A 14932-nucleotide genomic window follows, 5' to 3' on the forward strand; every position below is an offset into this window, starting at 1 on the left:
TTTTCACAAGAATCATTTTATTCAAAAGGTGCACACACGATTGAGACGGCAGAGGAGCAGTAAACAGCTGGATGGACACTGAGTTTGTAACATAAGCGAGACAAGGACACTCTTGCAGACTGATACAAGTGGACAGGACCTCCTCGTGATGAATAAAGTCCGTATATGTTGAATTACAGAATCGCATGAACTTAAACAAAGTTCTTCAGCTCTGAGTAAAAAGCAAACCTGTGATGGGAGCGAGATTAACTTTGTGATTCGATTTGTATGGATCTACACACAGACGCATCAGGCACAGTCATATAAACAACAGAAGGGGGAAACATACAAATAGGCAGGATTACATCAATCTGTTACAGTTAAAAACACAAAGAGCACAAAATACACTTAATGAAAAACAGACATTTTTGAATCACATCCAGTTGATCTTTATGGCTTTGATCAAAGTAAAAAAAAAAAAGAAGTTTATCTTTAATTTAGTCCCACGATTCTTAAGTTGTCGTTGGTTCAAGTTGTTACAAAAAACATTCCATACCGCACAAACTGTGAGCGTTTACAATATGGCTGTCATTTTTGGTCTCTTTAAATCACATTTACAGCTCATGTCAATGATCCGCCAATGATCCGTTCATCGGACTGTGTACAGTATTTACATTTAAAGTACAAAAACAGCTGGCCGTAGAAAAAAACCCCCAAACACAACGCTTTGTCAACCTGCAGAAAATGTCGCAATACACAATTATTTTTCCACCCTGGAACAGGAAAAAACACTTCCCCCGAAAAAGGTTTATCTACAGTAGAAACAGCTTTTATATACAATCAATTTGAATCAAAACAGACCATTATAATTCAGACCATTACCACTGATTTACAACACTGACGCCACCACTCTATTATCTAAGCCAAAAACTGTAAGAATCTTTACATAATGATTTGTATTTTGTGGGCTGACTCACAGTAACCTGACGACCCCTTTGTGCTGCAGAACTCAACCCTGAACACCTTCAACATCAACATCAGGTTTAAAGGTGCAGTGTGTAGGATTCAGAGGGGTCTAGGTTAGGTGAGGGGTATTCAGTTGGCTGCAATCTCTGATCTCACCACTAGAAGCCACTAAAAACACTACACACTGGACCTTTAAAAGAGATTGTTTGCAGAATATCACCAGAGTAACAGACACCTCCTGCACTTTGCTAGCCATCCTTGGCTGAAACTAGCTAATGTTAGCTAATAGGCTCATGGAACAGGTAGCTGTGTGGCTGGCTGAGAGTTTGTCTGGACCGGGTCCTCGAATCATAAGGGGAGTCACTATGGGTGACAGGGCCCTCAGTGAATTAATGATTAATTTCAACCAAACCAGAGTTGATTGTAGAAAAACCAACCAAGGCTGTGGTGGTCAGTTTTATTGTGTTTCCCAATGAGTTAACAAGACATCTAAGCTTGTCTTAGTTAAGTAAACAAGAGAAAGTTGAATTCAGAAGGTGTAAGGTTCAATTGAATTAAGAATTACATTTATTTTTTGTTCATTTATTACACCAACAGCTGGCATGTATCGTCCAGCTGAAACTAGTCTCTCCTCTTGCCTGTTCAAAGTGATACAATGAGACAGCATCTGAAAGGGCTAGCTGGTTAGCATGCTAACTTCAGTAGACATCTCTGTAACACAGTACGTGGACGTCTGTGACATGAGGTCCACTCTGTTGTTTCTTCACATTCTGTTGATAATCTTAATTCTTTTTTTTTTTTTATCTTATAAATTGCTCTTTCACCGCCACCTGTCACATTAACGGCCTGTTTTCAGTCTGGGAACACCTCATATCAGACTCTTCCCTTCTGTCTTTTGTTCACCACATGAACCTCTGTGTGGCTGTGCTGTCCGGCCAGTGGAAGGTCTTACTGATGAAGATGTAAAGTGTGGCGGCGTTGACCGCCGTGTACAGAAGAAACTCCACAATGAGTCTGGTGAGAGAGGGGAGAGGCATGTGCAGGCGGTACATCAGGTAGGGGACGATGAAGTACCTGAACTCCAGCAGCTTCTGGGGCACGGTGGCAGCCAGGAGGCACGCCAGGAACGCCAGACTCCAGAACAGTGAGCGCGACTTGAAGGAGTCGAGAAAATTCCACCCAGCGAACACGTACGCCGGGACGAGGAGGAAGCGCACCAGCTCGTGCCTCTGGAAGAGCCTTTTCCACACGTAGAAGGGGAAATGGCGGTTATCGGCGAGGAGGTACTTGTGGACGAAGGTGAACTTCCACACCAGGAGCAAGGCGGCGCAAGTGAGGAAGAGGAAGAACAGCGGCTGTTTCTTCAGAGCCTGGAGGAAGCGAAGAACGCGGTGGTAGCACAGCGAGACGGGGAGGGAGAAGAAGAGGGCGAAGGAGAAGAAATAGAAGAGCTGGGGGAAGTTAAGGCAGGCCTCGTGGCTCGTCCTGTCGCCCACCACTATCCCATCATTCAACACTACGAACACCAGGAAACCCACACCGACTGCTGCGTAAGGCCAGGCCACCAGCAGCACCGCCTTCACGTGACTGGGTGACGTGAGGAACTCCAGCGTGAAGAGCAGCACCTTCTTAGCGCCGCTGATCGACAGAGGGACCTGGGACGGAGGGGACTTCTCGTCCCTCTTCTTCGAATGCTCCACCTTCCAGGCCTCGTCCATTTTGGCGGCCACCAACGTGCCCGCGCAGAAGGCCACCCAGATGATGTTGGTCTGGCGGAAGAGCACTGAGCAGACGCCGAGGAACGCCGAGGCCTTGTGGCAGCCGTAGAGCGTCATGAGGTAGGTGAAGAGGATGAAGAAAGTAGATCCGGCATCGGTGTAGTAGAGGAAGTTGAAGAAGTAGAGCACGGGGAAGGTGGACAGAGAGAGCGCTGAGAGGACTCGGCGTGAGGTTGTTCGTGTCTGGAAGAGAGAAAACGTGATGTCAGAGGACAGGAAACTGACAAGCCAAACCACGCGTGATCGTCTCCAGCGTCTGGAAATACCTTCTCCCTGAGGTGCAGCTTGCAGATGAGCAGATAGAGCAGGTAAAGGTTGCCGCAGTTGAAGAGCAGGTTGATGAAGCGCAGCATGGCCGTGGAGCACACCACCGCGCCTGTCAGGTCAGCGAGCCACACCACGGGCTTGATGACTCCCACGGAGACAAGGTAGAGGCCTGGCAGAGTGGTGATCATTGGATCCCACTGTGCAAAAAAATCAAAACCATGTTAAAGGGGCACTCCACTAATTTAACACAGAGAAAAGCTTACTAGTGTCGGTTAGTGCTTATCAGTAGGGTTGAGCGATTGGATGGATATATCGATTATCAGCTATTGGAATTGTATTTGTTTTTTGTGTGGATTTTCTCATTTTAGTTTAGTTAGTTAGTTTGTTAAATTTAGTGATCTGCGTCTGGAGACGATAATGTATTCTGTGTTTCAGAATCAGAGTCCCTTTATTGTCCCACAAAGGCGGGAGGATCTTTCTCAAGTCTAATAAATTAGCCCTGATGATGTCATGGTGACATCATCATAGTTGCCTCTGATACTTGAGGAAAGTCTGTATCACAAACTGGGGGCAATGTTTATAAGGTAGGGAAGGTCTAAATGCTTCCAAAGTGCATCATGGGAAATAAAGTAGAACAGAGCTTGACCCCATGCTAGCAAGTTAAATTCAGTATATCTTGGCTTCTGTATATTCTTAATTTAACAATTACTGCACCAATATAGCTAGTTTCGTGCCATACCTGAAAGGTATATTTAAAAAAATAAAACATGGTTTACTTTGAAAGAAAACGAAAATAAAATATAAAAACAACGTGAGCAGTACAATATTTGGATAAAATAAAATTTAAAAAATAACCGATATTAATGACCCTTTAATCTCTTTCCTTGATAAAGCTAGCTGACATGGATACTACAATACTTCTATGCTCATAAACCTCCGCTAAAGCCACTCTATATGTCCGACATCGAGATTAAAAGGTCAGCAAGCTGCTACATCATTTTAAATGACAAAAGCTCCGCTGTTAGCTAACCCTAATCCGCTAAACAACAACGGGACGCTCTCTTTCATGGCCACCCCGTCCAACAACTCCCATTTTACCTCGTTGAATTTCCCACTGCAGTACTTCTGAGCTTGTGGGACGTGAAAAACCTCGTCCATGTACGGCTCCCTTTGCTCCCGAGTGACTCTGGAGAACAGCAGGCAAGATATCAAAAAGTTGGTGCTGCAGAGAGCAGTGAAGATGTAGCCCTCAAATTTCTCCATGTTTGATGATGAAATCCGATGTAAAAGTGGAATCGGTTCAAAGCTAGCCTCGATAATGTCGTGAGAATCGCATTACGGTGGGATCCGCGTTTTAAAACCGCCGTAAAATCTCAAATTCGAGTGAAACTGATTGAACTCTGTGCAGTTTCAATAAACGGAAGAGTTTTTAATTTTGACAGCTGGCGGTCCGTTACAGAAACATGCCCGGTACGAAAACTCTTGTACTTTTGAGAGTTCCTGGGTTGGACTAAATTGTGTATCACCATATTTCTAGCAAATAGCTATCATCAAAATGACACAGATGGTAATTATTTAAATACTAATGCCTTAAGGTGCCATTTTATTGCTTTATTCAAACAGTGTAACAAAAAGGAACTTTACTCCTGAGTGGTGTCACCGTGTTATGGTTCCCCTTGTGTGGACGTTCACGTGAAGCGCGGTTAATCGTGATTTCTTATTTGTTCGTTAACCAATTGTCCAACATGCATTTAACTCACGAGCTAGAGCTTTTTCCCGACCAAAAAGTGACACAAATGCTTTTCAAGGAGGTGAAAAATGCCGCAGAGTTGAGACAGAGCGCTATGGAGGGTAAAATAAACGGTGCCTTGATCAACCCGACGATGGTGAGACATTTTCATTCATCTTTAGTGACATTTTATTCGAGTTAATCTACATAAGGGACATTCTTGTGTATATCTTTTTAGCTATCATGTGTTTTATATCAAATGGGAAGTACGGTAAATAGCGTGAAACATGAAGGTCATTTTGGTTTTCATTTGCAGCTGGTGGATCCTTTCCAAGTGCTAGTCGCTGCCAACAAGGCTGTCCACTTACAGAAAACTGGGAAAATGAAGACCAGAAGTCTATATTCAGAAATAATCTTCAACCTGTCACCTAACAATAATGTGAGTTCACAAAATCTCATTTCATTGTCTTCATCTGAAATTCTTATTTTAGTTAGGAAAACAAACTTATATTTGGAAAAAAAATAATGCATACAATGCACATGCATAAACTCGGAGCAGAAATGTATCGTACGTGTATGAACTGTCCTCTCTGATACAGATCTCTGAGGCGTTTAAAAAGTTTGGAATCTCTGACGGCGACAGCTCTGTCATGGTGGTCCTGGTTCACAGCGAAGACGAGTCCCAGCTCCTGTCAGACATTACTGCCAGGGTGAACGGACGGCAGGTTCCAGTCGAAGATGTTTCCTCTCTGTCTGACCAGGCAAAGATCAAAAAGGTTCTTCTTCTCTTTCATTTTAATGGACTCATTCTATATCATTGCATGAGCATGTGTGTGTGTATTTTGCTTTACAACTAATATAGTGAAATCTAGGACATGTGCGACTATAACATAGGTACTTCATTGCCTGAATGGGTGTCCATAAGCTGTTGATCAAAAAGGATATTTTTTAGATGCTCATTGAAAAATGATGAGTGATTCCAAAATGACATTTCTTGCTTTTTGAAAGACCTAACACCTTTCATGAGCTTGTTTTGCTCACCTTCTGCCCTTTTTATCTCTGTTTCAGCTGTATAAAGTCACTCCCCAGGAGGAGAAGAGCGGGACTCTGCTCGATGCAGTTGTATGCAGGATGGCCATCAAGGACGTCATGTAGCCACAGCAGGAAAAAGGACCAGCACTGGACTTTTCTAAAAGAAATAGTGGCCTTTTTCCCACAAGATGTGGAGTTTTCTGCTTTTGTGCTGATGTTATTCCACCATATTGTGAATTCCCAAAACTATAGACATTGTCTTTTGTGCACTCCAAGCCCAAATCAAAGTAAAAGTCACATTTTAAGTACATCAAGCTTATTTTTTTTATGTATCTTTTCCCCCCTGCTTGAATTTTCTATGATAATTGGACTCCGACATGTGTGGAGGAAGTTTGACAGGCAGTTGGAGAAGTCCTGTCACTTTATTTTGCATCAGCATTGAGTTCCTGCAGCAACTTTGAATGCCTCTCAGTCTGTCCTTTGAACCTTTTTGGTGACATTTATTTTTGTCCCTTAACATTTAAGGCATGCTTTTTTTGTCGGAAGTAGGGGACAGTGATGTAAAGCTACTCTCGTGCCAGCAGTTGGTGAATAATGATTTCAAAGTGCTCACGGCCAGATATCAAGGTAGATCTCAAGAGGATTAAAAGCATCCACAAACACTGACATGAAAGGTGTCAAGCCAAATTTCAGTCAAACTCTGTCAGACCAAAAACACAAGAATATTAAATGTACTGGTTTTCTAAAACTTTCAGCTTGGTTCTTCGCCTTTCTATCACCTTTAATGACTTTGTTCATCCAAATCAGAAGACCTGAATGTGTTTTCATCTTCACAGCATGTTAACCAGAGACAAGGGACAACATGTACAGTACATGAAGAAAAGGAGAGACGTATAAGAAAAGTCACATTATTGTAAAGTAGTGTACATTTTTCAGTCTTTGAAGTTGGCAAGCTCATCTTTTCCGATGTTCCCCCCGCTGAGGATGCACACCACATTCTTCTCCTCCAGGTCGGGTATCTTGTTGTTCACAATGGCGGCGAAGGCGGCAGAGCCCGACGGCTCCACCACGAGTCCGGACCTGTAGAGGGTAGACACGGCTGCCTTGATCTCCTCGTCGTTTATAAGGACGATCCCCTCCACGTACCGCTGGCACAAGTCGAAAGGCAGTTTGCCTGAGGTGTCAAATAAGGGAGCGTGACAAACATAAAACGGGTAAAAAAGGAATAATTTTTGTGGTCAATTATGCCACTGAATTCTGCCAGAGAAATTAAATCCTCTGGTGTTTTACCAGAAAAAACAACACTGCCAAACTAGAGTCTTATCCGAAGCAATGGAGCAGCAGGAAGAGCTTGAATCATACCTGTAAAGGGTGGTGCAAGTCCTGAGGCAATGCTCTTTGTGTTCATGCCCACCGGCTTCTTCTCGATGAAACTCCTGTACATGGTGCAGGCTGAAACAAAAAACGCACACTCACAACAAGTCCACTGAGCTGACAGGATGTGTGGTGGATCTTCATGTCAAGTTTTGTTTAGTTTTACCTCCTTCTGGTTCCACACCGTAGATTCTGGTCTTATCGCAGCCCGACAGTTTGATGGCAGCCGCCACGCCAGCCAGCAGCCCCCCTCCACCGCAGCACACCACCACCACATCAGGCTCGGGCACCACCTCCAGCACCTCCATACCTAGACTGAACACACACACAGTTGCTCAGCTTAAATAAAGTTAAGCCCTGAATCTGACTGCTTCTTTTACCTGACATGTTATTGTTTTGTTCTAAAAGTTTGAATTATGAAATAGTAATCCACCATCAGCCCTCAGTGCACCTGGCGTGTCCTGCTATCAGATCCAAGTCGTCGTAGGAGTGCAGGAAGGTCATGTTGTCCTCCTGAACGCAGCGGTTCACCACATTCATCAGACAGGTGGTGGGAACACGCTCCACCTCCACCCCAAAACTCTGAGGATGAGAGCAACACCTTCATTACCAAATACAGCTCCAGATAAACAGAGCTGAATGCATCTGTGTCCTCTGACCTGTATGAGGATCGATCTGGACACCGGGGCAGTTTCAGGCATCACCACCTTCCCTTTTGTCCCGTAGTGTTTTGAGGCATACGCAAAAGACTTCCCATAGTTCCCAGCAGACATGGTGACAAAATGTCCACCCTTCGGTCTCCTGGCAAACTGATTGGCCACTCCTCTGATCTTAAATGACCCTGTCAATGAACATTAGCACAACGATCAAGCTGGAGAACTGCAAGGTGTGGTCCTGTGATGTGATGTGAAATGAAATGCGTCGTACCCGTTCTCTGCATGTTCTCCAGTTTGATGTGGATGTTGCAGCGGATGTCTAGGGGAAGGGTCGTCTGGCACCAGGGGATCATGGGAGTGTTGATGACAGCAAGGGGGCTGCCTCTCACTGTCTCCCTGGCTTCTCTCAGCAGATCCATGGTGATGGCGTCTGCAGACACCTCACCCATCTGTGTCAGGAGACAGTTTAATGTTTAATGTTTGTGTTGTGTAGCCACCATCTTAAGCTGGTTAAAAATATAGCTTTCTTACATTAATGCTCTATATCAGAGCTGCCCAACGTATCAAATATATATGAGTCACTGTTTATGCTAACATAACTGAATAAACAAGCTGTTATCAGAGGAAAATAAGGTCCCCAGAACACTGTTTGAAGGTAGAAAGGTGGCAGGGTCCGCCACATATAAAGAAAGTAAAACAGTATGAAATTTTGTTGTCCTTTAAGGTCAGTTTGTTTATTTGGTTTGTTTAGGCATAAAACAAGATTTTTTCTTCTCTTCTGATTAAAATTTCTTGTCTAAAACTTCATTGTGCATCTTTAAAATATATCTTACATACATTACAAGGTAATGTATGGTATTTTGTTTTATTTTTTTACAATATATGAAAAATAAGCAAAAATTGGCAAATTTGTCGATATGTACTCATACACTTACTCAGTGTATTCATTTATATGTTGCGAATATATTACTAAATATTTATAGACACACACACACATAAATTTGACACTGATTTCAAACATCACCTGTCAGCTTTTCATGACAGTGTAATATGTAACTGCAGGGTGGAATTATTGTCTTAAAAATCTTTGGTTGACACAAATAATACAAAAAAAAGAGTTAATATTGTAGATACAGGTACTTATGTGGAAGACATGATTCCGCTGCATAAAGAGGTTTTAATGATTATTTAGAGGATTTCAAATCAGCCATGAACGCCACTAGTACTGACATTCATCTTGAGCTCAAATTACAAAATTAAATGGCATATAGTTATGACGTTAGCGAGCAATTATTTATAAAATGACAATAAAAAGGCTTCAGCAGGTCTGCTGATACTGGACATGAGGTCAGTCCACGCAGCTCTTACAGATTTAAGCAGAAAAAAATCAAAAACGTCGAATTACAAAACATACTTTGAACTAAAGAGTCGTTAAGTTATCCAAAAAGATATGTTTCGCACTTTAGGCGTATTTTCCCCACTAACCTTATTATGTGTTTGTTTTCTTCAGTTACTCTAAAGACTGACAGCCCCGTGATGTTTACCGTCTTACATTTTTTTGCTCCTCCCAGCAGAATAGTTCTTCCTGTTTGAAACGCGTTTCCAGTCGGACTGTTTATGAAACGGACCGCAGACATGGCTGCCCGTGCAGGTGGCACTGAAGTACATTCAGTACAGTGAGCGAACTTTTCTTCGTCGTACAAGAAAAACAGTAACAGTAGATAGAACTATAATTTTAAGCCATGGGTTTTATTCGACACGTCGTGTGCGCCATGTCAGGCGGCGTCGACAGTTCCGTCGCAGCGCTGTTACTGAAGAGAAGAGGTGAGAAAACGCAGGAACACACCTGAACTGACCCGACACTGATGAATGTTGAGCTAATGCTACATTAATAAAAGTCCTGACATACACCTTTTTCCCTCGCGCATGTCCTGCTTCCGGTGCTAAATCTGCTAGCATAAGCACACCTTCGCCTTGTTTTGGTGTCTTTTCTGTGTGAAGGTTACAGTGTCACAGGGGTTTTTATGAAAAACTGGGACCTGGTTGATGAGACAGGGGTGTGTACGACAGAGAGAGATTGTGAGGACGCCTACAGAGTGTGTCAGAGCCTGGACATCCCCTTCCATCAAGTGTCTTTTATCAAAGAGTACTGGAACGAAGTCTTTAGGTATGTATGGCTGCTGTGCATTAACCATGAATATAATGTTTAATCTAAAATGTTTTTGTTTTTTATCTGTCTCTTGCCTCTGTCAGCAACCTACTGAATGAATATGAGAAGGGCCGGACACCAGTCCCTGACATACTATGCAACAAGCTCATTAAATTCAACCATTTCCACAAGTATGCTGTCAAAACTCTGGGTATGTCCTCATGATGTGGTCATACACTAACATAAACTAATTAAAAGCTGATTGATATTGGTTTACCCGGGACACAATACAAATGTCTTATTAAGCAGGACTTGTAATTAGTGGTTCTGTTGTTGACCAAGGTGCTGATGCCATGGCAACAGGCCACTACGCCAGGACGTCACAGGAAGACGAAGAGGTTTTCCAACAGACGCACGCGGCTCCGCCTACCACGCTCTTCAGAGATCGGTTTGAAATCAGAAATCGTAAGAGTTTGACTCCTTTACTCCCAAATGTGTGATCATAGTGCACCTCCATGCTACCTTCGGGATTGAATTTGGACCACAAAACTGTCTTCCTCATCACTTTTCTCTTCCCTCTGCCCAGCGGTGAGGTTGTACAAAGGAGCCGACCTCCTCAAAGACCAAACCTTCTTCCTCAGTCAGATCCCCCAGGATGCCTTGCGACAAACCATGTTCCCACTGGCCGGACTCACCAAAGACTTTGTCAAAAAGATTGCTGCAGAGGCTGGGTTTCACCATGTGCTGAAGAAGAAAGAGGTAGCGCCATAAACACACACACACACACACACACACACACACACTCTAAAGATAGACATTAACTTCTTGTTTAAGTGACATCAGAAGAGCAACAGTATGCTGTGGTAATGTTTTCCAGAGCATGGGCATCTGCTTCATTGGAGAGAGACACTTTGAAGAGTTTATTTTGGAGGTAAGAATACAAACTTGGAGTATTTGCTCCACATACTTTGGGTGGTTTTCTGTACTTTTCCAGTGTTTATAGCTATCATTTATTTAGAGATACATATGAACTTAAATTGTGTTCTTCTGTTTCCAGTATCTGGAACCTAAACCAGGGAACTTTGTCTCCATTGAGGATGGATCTGTGAGGGGAACACACAAAGGTAAGTTTCTGCTTTTTCCTCTGATGATGTTCCTTTATTACATTCTCTTACAGACAGATTGTAATGTTATATGTGAGAATTGAAAGTACCAAACGTTACTATTTTTTGTTTATTGTCAACTCTCATCCTCATGAATCCTTCAAACCAACACTTAAGACAACTCATGGTGTACTTCCTGTTTTCGTCTCTGCGTGTGTCTGTCCATCCAGGCTGGTTCACTCTGACGCTGGGTCAGAGGGCGAGGATCAGAGGGCAGAGACATGCGTGGTACGTGGTGGACAAAGACATCGCTACCGGAGACGTGTTTGTGGTGAGAAAGTCTGTCTCTGTTGTTAAAGTTGAAGCATCTTTCTAATCTTATGTCTTATCTGGAATTATGACTGCCCTTATTTAAAGTTACTTCTTAGAAGGCTACCTCAAATGTCCCGCAAAGAGTATACGCAACCACTTTTAGGTCTTAACATTATGTTAACTAATCTTTTCAGGGTAGTTAATCATGTTACACAGTTTGAAACTCGACTTATTTTTTGCTGTTACTTTATTCCTTACATTCTCTCCGATCAGGCTCCAACTACCAATCACCCGTCTCTTTTCCGCGACACGGTGCGGACCGACCGTTTCCACTGGGTGACAGTCGACCCACCTCCTGAACTCGCCAGGACGCAGATGATGGAGTGTCACTTCCGCTTCATCCATCAGATGCCGCTCAGTGAGTTCAAATTCATCAGTGCCTGAATGATGAATGAGAAAAGGTGAAATGCAGCGAGTGCAATAAACACTGAAACTGTGTGTTACAGTTCCCTGTACAGTGACACTGAACATGGACGGCTCTGTGTGGATCTCACTCTCCCAGCCAGTCAGAGCTCTGACACCTGGACAGGTAATGTCTTACACACTACAACAACCTATAATTCAACTGCATTGGCCTGTTCTGACACACATAATGAGTATTTGTATGTCCTTCTCTTCCCACTCCTCCCCCAGTTTGCTGTGCTCTACAAAGGAGACGAGTGTCTGGGTAGTGGGAAGATGATCCAACTGGGGCCCAGTGAATACACACTCCAGCGAGGAAGGGAGCGACTGATAGCAGCCACTCAGCACAAAGAGCAGCAGACGCCTGAACCAACGACCTGAGGCGATGCAGAAACAAGCTCTGTCCGGTACAATAGGTAGAGCACTCTGTGATTGAAAGTTAACTGTGTTTCCTGATCTAGAGGCCATATTGGAGGCTGTAAACAGTTGATTTTTAAACCTCTCCATGTCAATAGCACTGATGACACAAGGACAAAAGGGTTTAATTTCAGTGTTTTTATGATCTATTAGCTGCTCAGTTTAACCATCAGCATCCAAACCAAAGTGTGTTTTAAAGTGGAGACTAGATAATAATTAGATGGTTTACTGAGTAACAGTAACCTGATTTTGAAAAGGTTTTCTGACAGTTCATTTTTCAGGAACAGTCTGTTTTATTCTGCTTGTAATATAAACAGTTTACAACTGAAGGCTCATGATGACATCAGGTTATTAAGGCAAAAACATCAGAAAAGATAATCTGGTGCATGTTTTTAAGAAGGGCTGGATGTCTCTGTTTTGTCATGTAAGAAAACAAATCAAGCTCATCAAGCTGAAAAAAGTATTCCATTTTAAAATGTGTCATCATGTATTTGCCGAGTTTTTGTACTCACACAGTCAGTCAGTACTCGATGCTATGGCCTGTGGTCTGGAACAAAGGCTGGCAGTCTGAGCCCTTCATTGTTGTTCTCTGTAATAGTAGGAAAACTGTCACTGACCCAGGGAGACTGAGGCATACAGTAGGAGGTTATGTTGGGATTTGATTCCAAGCTAGCAGAGTGAACTGCTCATGTCCATCTGAGATGGGATGCCACAAACATTTTACTGTCTTGACTGTGAATGAAAGGGACTCTAATATTTTCTTGTTTTTTTTTTTTCAGTATAAAAAATGTCTCATTGTTTTCCATGCATTTCTCTCCTGTCCTTGGCTATAAATCAACTGTCACTCAGAATCAGAATCCTTTTATTGTCATCACACAGTGTACAACAAAATTCTAGCAGCATCCGAGTCTTTCACACAACATAAACTAGATGTTTATGTTTTATGAACACTCATGTTCATCTTTCCTCTGTGCTGACTGCCGATGTACAGTACATTAGTAACGATGTTAATCTGTGACTGTACTTGGTTCTTTGAAGCATCATCAGAGAAGTTCTTTTTTGTTTATGCTTTGATAACTTAACGTAAATACTTTTGTACAAAAGAAAAAATAACTATTTGTGTTATTTTTCAGCTTTCTCCACTAAGGAGAAAATACATTTTAAAGCCATTTGATGGTGAACATTATTAGGGAAATGGTTTCCTTAAAGCATGCCAAGTTAGAGACTGCAAATAAATATGATGTAAAGAAACAAATACAGTGTTATTTGTTATTTTACACATTTTGAGACAGTTTGCCAGTTGGTTCAATGAACAATTAAACTGTTAGACTTGTCATTGCTCAACTGTTTCATACTTCCATATATGTTGTTCGAAAACATCCTATTGGAAAACTTGAAGTGCCTTTTCTTTTAAGAGGGCATTGTTGTTGGTTGTGGAACATGAGTTCTTCCTCATGCACAAACAGTAAATACTTGAACATTTATAAATGAGTGAATAAACCTAAGAAATTATGTGTTGACTTGTTTGTCTTTGGCCTGTAGAACAAATCTTAAATATCCCTGCAGGCAAGTTTAGTTTTACAGACAGTATACAAACACAAATACATTCGAAAATATCATGCAAAAGCACAGCACAAGATCCAGATCACATACACTTTTACCGTAGATCATGGCGGTTATAGTTTGTTTAAAAAGCCAGTAGCAGATGGAAGAAGTATCTGTTGGGGGAGACTGAACCTCTGCCATGATGAAACTCAAAGAATGTTGAGGATTTAAAACAAAAGCCTTGACCCTCAGATGGCCCTCCTGTCATACATGTGCTGTCATGAAGGGTAACACCAATAATCACCGGTTTAGAAATGAAGACTGCCAAACCAGCAAATCATACTAAAAAAAGGGGCAGAGTCAATAAAAGCACTCCTGAGTCAATTTGTCTGTTTTGCATTAGTTGTTCTACAGTTATTGATCCACAAGGGGGCGCTAATATACAAGATTAACCTCCAGGATGAACCTGTTACTCTACATTCTACATATTTTGTTGTTTTTTTACACACACACTACATTATTTTAATAAATCCTAATAACCGCCAAATGACCTTTAAGCCTAGTTACACAAATCTAATGTTTGTTTTCCTAGAAGAAATTTTATTTTTAGTATTTTTTAAGTTTCCAGTTCGGCATGAGACGGGTTATCTTGTTATCTTGTGTTCTAAAAGAACAAACTCTTTGTTTGTCATGACTGAATAAAGAAACTGACCTTAAAGGGGCGACACAACCTGTCGTTTACGTGTGGCGGACTCCGCCACTTTTCTGACTTCAAACAGTGTTTTCCTCTAACAACGGCTTGTCTAATAATTAATGGAAACAACATATAACTGAGTTTGTATTGTTACCTCATTAATATTGTAAATATTAAAACCCTGAGTTTCAATTTCTTCTGCAAACTACATAATGCCCCTTTAAGCTTATTTAGAAGAAGCCATACTTATTGTGTTTTTTAGAGGGACAACATGTCATCCTAAAATGATTGCAATGTAATGTCCATTTACCAGTGTTGCCATAAACAAAAGTAATAACCAATTGATAATCTTGCCTGTAACACTATAGTAAAGGTATGACTGGCTGGAAACGGTAACTGAAGATGCATTTAGATCAGCTGTCCAGCTTTATTACATTAACACATCAGTAGTGGCTGATTTAAGTTGTGT

The 14932-nt window shown here is 42.0% G+C and overlaps 4 protein-coding genes across 6 annotated transcripts; 2 read left to right on the plus strand and 2 right to left on the minus strand.

Annotated features, from left to right (window-relative positions):
- alg10 (ALG10 alpha-1,2-mannosyltransferase) lies at window positions 1-4498 on the minus strand. The gene is made up of 3 exons (XM_037121462.1): window positions 4089-4498; window positions 2990-3187; window positions 1-2906 (listed from the first exon to the last, which is right to left on the minus strand). The coding sequence occupies exons 1-3, from the start codon at window positions 4251-4253 to the stop codon at window positions 1845-1847; spliced, it is 1425 nt and encodes a 474-aa protein (XP_036977357.1). The 5' UTR covers window positions 4254-4498; the 3' UTR covers window positions 1-1844.
- A 136-nt stretch (window positions 4499-4634) lies between these two features.
- tprkb (Tp53rk binding protein) lies at window positions 4635-6061 on the plus strand. The gene is made up of 4 exons (XM_037121468.1): window positions 4635-4876; window positions 5036-5158; window positions 5319-5495; window positions 5788-6061. Exons 1-4 carry the CDS (start codon window positions 4736-4738, stop codon window positions 5872-5874), a joined length of 528 nt encoding a protein of 175 aa, XP_036977363.1. The 5' UTR covers window positions 4635-4735; the 3' UTR covers window positions 5875-6061.
- Window positions 6062-6511: 450 nt separating this feature from the next.
- srr (serine racemase) lies at window positions 6512-9473 on the minus strand. 3 transcript variants are annotated; one of them, XM_037121467.1, is made up of 7 exons: window positions 9334-9473; window positions 8053-8230; window positions 7785-7966; window positions 7577-7707; window positions 7292-7440; window positions 7114-7203; window positions 6512-6925 (listed from the first exon to the last, which is right to left on the minus strand). In XM_037121467.1, the coding sequence occupies exons 2-7, from the start codon at window positions 8228-8230 to the stop codon at window positions 6684-6686; spliced, it is 972 nt and encodes a 323-aa protein (XP_036977362.1). In that variant the 5' UTR covers window positions 9334-9473; the 3' UTR covers window positions 6512-6683. The 3 variants fall into 3 exon arrangements, with proteins under 3 accessions (XP_036977362.1, XP_036977360.1, XP_036977361.1); XM_037121465.1 differs by having other exon boundaries at window positions 9326-9447; XM_037121466.1 differs by having other exon boundaries at window positions 9267-9386.
- Window positions 9463-13736, plus strand: trmu (tRNA 5-methylaminomethyl-2-thiouridylate methyltransferase). Its single transcript, XM_037121463.1, has 11 exons — window positions 9463-9605; window positions 9783-9948; window positions 10035-10141; window positions 10273-10395; window positions 10517-10689; window positions 10808-10861; window positions 10988-11054; window positions 11264-11364; window positions 11619-11763; window positions 11852-11934; window positions 12039-13736. Exons 1-11 carry the CDS (start codon window positions 9524-9526, stop codon window positions 12186-12188), a joined length of 1251 nt encoding a protein of 416 aa, XP_036977358.1. The 5' UTR covers window positions 9463-9523; the 3' UTR covers window positions 12189-13736.
- Window positions 13737-14932: the final 1196 nt, after the last annotated feature.

Source organism: Acanthopagrus latus, chromosome 14, assembly GCF_904848185.1.
Source record: "Acanthopagrus latus isolate v.2019 chromosome 14, fAcaLat1.1, whole genome shotgun sequence".
Taxonomy (NCBI): Eukaryota; Metazoa; Chordata; class Actinopteri; order Spariformes; family Sparidae; genus Acanthopagrus; species Acanthopagrus latus.